The 8,017-nt window shown below is 38.4% G+C and overlaps 1 protein-coding gene across 2 annotated transcripts; it reads right to left on the bottom strand.

Annotated features, from left to right (window-relative positions):
- Positions 1–1,153: 1,153 nt before the first annotated feature.
- Positions 1,154–7,920, bottom strand: sugp1 (SURP and G patch domain containing 1). 2 transcript variants are annotated; one of them, XM_079647754.1, is made up of 14 exons: positions 7,786–7,920; positions 6,965–7,133; positions 6,484–6,581; positions 5,792–6,040; positions 5,532–5,655; positions 5,337–5,437; positions 4,862–4,985; positions 4,440–4,768; positions 4,075–4,181; positions 3,672–3,849; positions 3,431–3,537; positions 2,295–2,440; positions 1,873–2,002; positions 1,154–1,700 (listed from the first exon to the last, which is right to left on the bottom strand). In XM_079647754.1, exons 1-14 carry the CDS (start codon positions 7,802–7,804, stop codon positions 1,674–1,676), a joined length of 1,908 nt encoding a protein of 635 aa, XP_079503880.1. In that variant the 5' UTR covers positions 7,805–7,920; the 3' UTR covers positions 1,154–1,673. The 2 variants fall into 2 exon arrangements, with proteins under 2 accessions (XP_079503880.1, XP_079503881.1); XM_079647755.1 differs by lacking the exons at positions 1,154–1,700; positions 1,873–2,002 and adding an exon at positions 2,896–3,005 and having other exon boundaries at positions 2,301–2,440.
- Between the last annotated feature and the right edge of the window lie 97 nt (positions 7,921–8,017).

Here is an 8,017-nt window from a genome sequence, read left to right as displayed (position 1 = left end):
GTTTCTCCCTCCCACACATCGAGGAGGATCCAAATGTGTATTTGATAAATATTGTAATTCAAATCTGACCTTTTGTTTTATCACAATTGTCTTTATATATATATATATAGGCCTATATATTTATTTATTTGTGTACTCATGTGTATGCACATTTGTAGCCTACCCCAGATTTCAATGTGTTGTGTGTGTAATGTTTGAAGTACATAGTTTATTGAATAAAGGGAAGAAAAAAAACAAAAATGAGGAGAATCCAGCTGGCTGTACAATTTATACTCTACATTTTTTTAAAATAGACTGATTTCATTGGTATTTCTGAGAATTTAGGATGGATACAAACCTGACAACTTTCAGCAACGTTAGTTCTTTAACAATGTGTGGAAATATAAAACAATAATATTTGAGGTGATTTCGTTCCGTCCCACTCCATTCTTAATTGTATTGTGAATAGCTCCGGATTATAGACTGTATATAAAGTCTAGAAACAATATAATATAAATTATAAGATGTATATGTATCTGTCCAGTTCATGATCCAATCCCAAACTGTAAATACATAAATAATAACTCGTTATAAACAGTTTTGATAATCATTATTTTCCCATGGTTCCGGCTCGTTTATATTTCTGTCGTATCAGACAGTTTTATAACTATAAAAAGGGTTCAGTTCAGACATCAAAAACAGCTCTAGAAAGATTTTTCAGTTTTAAAAATGAAAGTATAAACCAAACAATTAATGGACAATGAGAATGATAGTAAGCTGCACCTCATCTCAAAGCTTCACCATGCCATTAAATAACCTACGCCTTGGGTTACCTTTTAATATGCCTTAAGTTGCCACTGATTGATACTGTTGCTGCTACCAGTGTCTCTTGCTTAGCTGGGATTTCTGAGTTATATTTAACCTGTGTAAAAACCCCTGGGGAATGCCAAACTGAAGGTCTGATTTCACTGATCCGTCATCCTCCTCTTCACTGCTGGATGCTTAAACCTGGTCAACTTCACTCTATGGCTCCCTGCTGTTTAGAGCCATAGACCAATTAATACTGATGGCATTTATCAACATGGAAACATACCTGCACTTAGCACACAAAGGTGTACCATCAAATGAACACTGAATAAAAGATAAGTAAAGAAATACCGAACTGGGACAACTCTACATTTCAGTAAGTTGACTTCTCTTTTTATTGTGAACACTGGAGCATATGACACGATTCAGAGATTAGTTATAGCACAGTGAGAGACATCAAAGGCAATCAAAAATGCATACAAAAGATTGTGTACTACAGCAGAACAGTGTTATATAGTTGGGAATGCAAAGTCAAGTCAAGCTCTGAAGTGAACAACACAATGGTAACACAAACTGAAGTGAGAAAATCCTTCTGGAAGTCAGACGATGCAAGTATATGTTACGTCTTTACAGTATTAAATTGAAATGTAACAAAACTGGTGAATAGTTATTTAAAGAAAAAAACATTTCTTCTTTTTTTTAACAAAACCTTAAAACAATATACCAATCTTCTTGACAGTATAACAATCTTTCTACTTGTCACACACTTCAAATTTAAAAAAGTCTACTGTGCAACAGTGTCCATTTCTCGAGCTGTGGCAGTTAAAGAAACCGGCTTTTAAGTTATAATAAACAAGAACAAGCAAATACATAAACAGCCCTTTACATCAGTAATATGGTCGTCGTGGGTTATTCTGTGGAAACAAAAAAGAAACTGATTAAATTAAAATGTTATGGTTTGGCCACATTAAGTTTCTATAGCATATAATTAAATTCAATGAGGATGTTCTTTTCTACAGGCATAATTAAATGTAACACATATTCAGAGAATGCTATTAGAACAAACAGAAAAGCGTAAGAAGTTACCAGTGGGTTTGGCCTGAAGCGGTAAGCAAGCATCATCCTCTTCCTAAAAGCATCGTATTCATCGTCATTTCTGCTGAGCACAGAGGGACGGTCAACTCCAAAGCCGGCCCCGTTGGCAGCCGTGGTTCCCCTAGAGGAGGACAGAGAGAATGATTCATTTAATTTCTTATGCATGTACGGTAACTTCAGAGCTTAATTTGTTTGTTTATCGTTATAAGTCTCACAAACAATGTTTTTACAGTCAAAAAAGACATATTGTTAGAGGGAATAAACACTTGTAATGTTCCTGTTTTCTTGTTGATTGTCATTATTTTAGGAAACTAGAAAAATGTATGTTTAATGCTTTAGATTTCGTTTACAGCTGTACTCCTGAATAAAGAAGACATGCAATGAAAGCGAGCGGACAAAAGATGAATGCTCACTTGTTGACAGGAGCCCTGATGCCCTGTCCATCACTGCCCAGGCCGTCTCCTTCCTTCCAGCCCATCTTCATAAGCATCCGGAAACCAAGATTCTCCACCGTCAACTTAAACTCTTTGTACTCTGAGAGGTCTGGGTCACGGCCCTCCTGCAAGTCAAAAATAAAAAAACGTCTTCATTCACGCCAACCACCGTCTCCGAAACCATTTTGTCTCATTCTTAAAATAAAAGGAGGATGAGGAGATTACTTATTCAACACAGGAATGGCAACATCTTCCATTATTTATCTGATTTAACACTGCCTGTCATCCGAGACTGTTCAGCAGGGTTGGTGTGTCTCCACATAACTCACCACTGGTGGTCTTTATTAAATATAACCTAACCTTAAATATTTTTGTACAGAAACCATTTGTCTACATTGGCCATTACATTAAAAATGGTATGAACACACATTCTGGGTCTTACACTGACTTTCCAATAACTTTCTATCGTTTTCTTTTTTTAACGTACTCTGTTTTTCAACTTTTAATCTTCAAGGATTTAGAAAAGTGTGGTTCCAACAACAATGCCAAAAATACTTTCAAATAAACAATTGGAAATTACAGTCTCCTCCTGGGGATCTCTCAGGAGGAACTAGAGGAATGTGCAGGGGAAAGGGACGTCTGTGTTTCTCTGCTGGCTGTTAGCACAGTGCCCCTGACCTGGATAAGCAGCTTGAAAACAGAGGCATGGACGGATGATTACAATCCTGTTTACAAGAATTTCAAACAGATTCTACTAAACTGTGTATGGCTCTTTTAATTTAACAGAGAAAAGCTACTACAGGTTACACCAAAGATATATGAAACCTTTTATAAAACTCAGAAGAGATCCTGCAGAGAATAGGTGAACTATTTTCTCTGAATACAAAACACCTCCTAAAATTACACATTCAAAACCCCTTAATGATCAGCATGAGGCCTGAAAAAACAAGTATTTACATTAGTTTGGTGCCTTAATCTGTGACTCCATTAAGAAGTTGAGTTAATTTACCTATAAAAGTGAAATTAGAGGATAAAGGCAAGTATTTCATAGTTTCACAGCAGCCAAATCCTTCCCTATGAGGCTAGAGAACAAGTGAATTTAGAGAAAGACTTACCTTGAGTGCCTTGAAGGTCTCCATGAACTTATCCAGTTCCTCAGGGGGCAGGAAGTCACCAATAAAATGTTTCCCTTTACCCAAATCTGTCAGAGATTCTGCCCACTCTGGAAAAGTACAGACAAGATGCTTTTTTACAGCAACAGTTGATAACTTCGCCTCGATGAGAACTGATTGTAAAAACTAACAGTTGCTGGTGATGCAGAAGTAAGACATTTTCCCTACTGATAGTCAGCCTTACCACGGGTCTTCTCCATTTCCTGTTTACGTAGGTTATGCTCCCAGGTGCCTGCATTCTGGTCCACTTCTTCATCACTGTCGTATTCATGTTGGTGCTCTCTGATGGCCTTCTCCCACACTATCTGCATCTCCGCCATCGCACGCTTGTGCTTCATGATCATGTCGTATATCTCTTGCATCTACAGCGCGTAGGAAAACATGACACACACCCACAGTTAACAGATTACATAGACTTATAAATCAGGAATTCATGGCGTGATCCGCCAGTCATCAACATGCTATTCCACTTTTATAAAAGACACATTAAGTCAAAGCAATAGACAGACATTCAATAAAAAATGTTTGTGATGGGTGTAAGTATATTTAAAAAACGCAGGGATGTAGATTTACATAGACGTTCATACATCTTGTTGTTCTTTGATTTGTATCTTCTGGTCATCAGATAGTTCTGTCACTCCCACCAGACCCTGAGGCTTCCCCTTCTTGTAACCAAGACCCATCAGATCCTGGACTGAAACACAAGTTACCACAAACTTATATATTCACAAAATGTATTATTAGGTCAGCTGATATAGTGGCTGAAATAGTACATTACAAATATGATATTAAAATCAATGCTTTGCGCAATTTTATAAAAATGTATAAAAATAGAAGTACCAATTTAGGGAAAATATTTAAATGATCTTATATGCATATTAATATACGCATGTATGGGTTGGAAAATATAAGGACAATGGTATGTAGAATGTAAATAAACAGGGTCACGCACCAGAGAGACATGGCATGTCAGGGTCTGCAACAGGAATGCACTGAGGAATATTGACGGGAGGAATGTGAATCTCCACTTTGTCGTCCTCAGACCCCCATCGACTCTTTCTCTTTCGCTTCACGGGCGGAGTTCCTGCCTCCTGAGTGTGGGGTTGAGAAGCCGAGTTCAGATGTGGAGGGTTTCCATAAAAAGCTGGAGCAGACGGCCGCTGAAGATCTGTCCCCGACTCTGCTGTTGGAGGGGAGGAGCTCTGCGAGGCTGCAGCACGATACTCCTGCAGTTTCTCTTTGTAGAGGCGGTGGGCTGGACTTCGATAGTCATATAAAAAACTGAGGGAAGGACAGAAGATATTATGTGTAAAAGCAGGTTTGTAAGAAAAACACAAAGCATAAAAACACAGCGACACATATATGTTGACTGACCTGAAGGCGGGGTTTTCCCGGTTACGCTCAGCAGCGATGGCTTCCACTTCGGGGCCGCCCTCCGCCACAAACCTGGCCAGCTTCTCAGCCAACTGCTGGGTTTCCGCGTCCACTGGGGGGGAGACTTTAAGCAGCCTATCAGTACTGGGACTCAACTCACTCTCTACTAGTGTACCGTACTCAACTAGCCCTCACACACCAGCAGTCTAGAGCCAATAGGGGATAAGAAGAGGAGGGAGGGGCAAGGGGGAAGGGGGTGGTGAATAGGGAACTGTAATGATGTAAGGCTTTTACTGGAACAAATGAAGACCAGTGAAACTTCTCTGCATGTATAATGTTGTGCACAATTTCAAACCATAACATGTACTCTAATTTTAAATCCTTAATAGGACTCAATTAGGCAAAACATAGGGGTGAGAAATGTGGACAAATTAGTGTATATGTTAATTGACTGGCTAAAGTGTAGCTCTCTTACCATTATCTGACGCGTTACCAGGTCCTAGCAAATCTCTTCTCAATTCGGCAACTCTGTTTTTGTAGTAGAGAAACTCCATGCTGCTCTTATCATATAAAAATCTGAAAGGCAAAGATAACATTTGGAAGCAGGTTAATTTAAAAATACTTAACACGTAAATACATCTGGGTCAGCTTCACTGTCCTTCAAACTTACGAGAAAATAGGATTGTCCTTGTAGTCTTCCTTGGCCTTTCTCTCCAGCTCAGCTCCTCCCTCTGCCACAAAAGAGGCCATCTTGTCGATAATGAGTCTGGTGTCTGAATCCTCTGGGGGGGAGACTTTAAGCAGGCTATCAGTACATTTACTCTAAGGGCACCCATGATAAAATGCCAGTAAAAAGGCCCTGGAGTATGCAGAAGATGCTTTGAAATTACCAAGCAATAGAGTTGTCCAGAGAAAAAGGCCTTGAATTACCTTTCATTTCTAAGTATCTAGAGTAATCCTCCTCTTCCTCCTCATCATCCTCATCAGGAGAACAAAATACACTTGGCCTCTGGCTAAGAACAGGATTCTTCTTTGAGTGGGAGTAGTTTTTAAACTGACTAAGCATGCTACTGACTCCAAGGCCAGGCCGCTTGCCAACAAGAATGCTCTTTTTCTGCAGTGCGTTTCCTGCTGGCGATGAAGTGGAGGTTGTTGGAGTTTTGGTATCACTGGTAGGACCTGAACAAAGAGTAGGAAACAGGACAACTTAAAAAATAATCAGAACCTTCATGTAAAATGCATTATTTTGGGTTATTTTTAAAACATGTAAGAATTGTTTATCAACCAGAACATTTGACAAGTAACAAATGTAAGTAAGTAATGCAAGGTAATGTCAGTGGTCCCTATTGGAATCAAATTGTATTGGGTCAGGATGCCCTCTTTAAAACAAACTGTAAAGCTGTTAAGGACTTATAGCAGACCGACTGAAGTTAATCAGTGTCTTAGAGAAGACAAAACAATACATTTACAATACAATACATTATAGATACTGCGTTCCAGCATTCCTGTTGTTGTGTAGGTTTCATCATAGAACATTACAGTAATGCATTACTTTTGATAATGATAAGATAAACACATAACAGAAACGTTTTGGTCAGAACTATGCAGATCAAAGTACTCACCACTGTTTGGTTTGTCCTTATGCATCCTTATGAACTGCTGTAGGAAGCTTCCATCATTTACAAACTTGTTTGAGGAAGGTCCTTGAAGGATGGGGAAACTTTGGGAAGAGAATGGATGAAATGTCAGGCCAAAGATGGTTTCAATAAGCCTTCAGATATAACAAAACTGACTGGAAGCACTAGATATAAACACTGTACTTAATGTGTGGTGAAAATCTAGGATGGAAACTTTAGATAAATCGATATCATCAAACAGTTATACTATCATGTATTCTGTTAAACTCTTTAAGTTATCACCCAAAGATGAACTTTTAACGTAAATATAAGTTAGCATTTTGGGCAAAACAGCATTTGTTATGATTCAAGCCAATGCCTGAACAAGACACGGGTCGAATTATGAGATATATATCTAGTGAAGAAAGTACATTGTATTTCAGCAAAACATGTACAACATTTTAACAAGTTGTAATTATATTGTTACCTTTGAGGCAGGGGTTTGCTTGGTGTTTGCACGGTCACTTTTGCCTTTTCTGCCAATCTGGCCTCAATCTCCTTCTTCTTCTGAGCTATCAGCTTCTCTTGGCGGAGAATATTCATATTCATCTTGCTTTTCTGTGGCTGGATAGGCTTGGACCTCCATCCTCCTCGACCTTAAAAAAATGATAGATCAGCACACCAAAAGGCTTGTTAAACAGCTGGCGGTTCAGAGAGCACATGTAGTAGTGATATTTTTGTATATGTATCCTGTGAAATTTGACCCAATTCAAGGTCATAAGGGTTTTGGATCATTTATTATACGACACATGGTTGCAAAGGAAAATGCAAATTGTACCTAAATAAAAAACAAGATATAACAAAATGCACTTTGATAATGGAGAACAATTTACTTTATTTTATTACTGGATATTACTAAGTAATAGTATTCTTCAACTTTTGTATTGCAGACTAGCATACAGGAAAGCTTTGTTTTTAACAAATAAAAAACATACAACTTTAAAGCTGATATGAACTAGGGAAAGCGATGTTATCATATTAAATGTAGATACTAAATGTTGCAAAACTAAGTAGATATATTAGTGTCGTATTAGTTACGTACACATATTTCAATATGTCTTATGATTCGTAACGTTTCCCAGTTTATGTTACCCGACAGCTAGCCAATGGTTTTCAATGATTACGCCAGGAAGCAAGCGTTTATACTGCTACAGCTAACAGCTAACCTGGCTAACGTAAGTGTTTAATAAGGGCAGCTGCTACATAGTAAGCGTAAGCATCACAGTGATATTCACAGTTAAGATGTACCTGCATCGCCAGGTTCCATGGTCGTAGCTGGAGAACAAATATATTTGGGAAAATACGCTCACGTACTACAAAAAGGCCTTTCGCTGCTACAGTCCTAGCTCTTTGGTAAAGCTGAATCCTCTGACTAAAACAAAACTTCCGGTCATAAATGTTCCAGAATAAAAGCATCGAGACAAGGATCTCTACAATCCACACGAGTCCAACGACACTGACTAAACTACTGACTATTTTT

Source organism: Notothenia rossii, assembly GCF_949606895.1.
Source record: "Notothenia rossii genome assembly, chromosome: 9".
NCBI lineage: Eukaryota > Metazoa > Chordata > Actinopteri > Perciformes > Nototheniidae > Notothenia > Notothenia rossii.
This window is presented reverse-complemented; position numbering and strand designations above follow the sequence as displayed.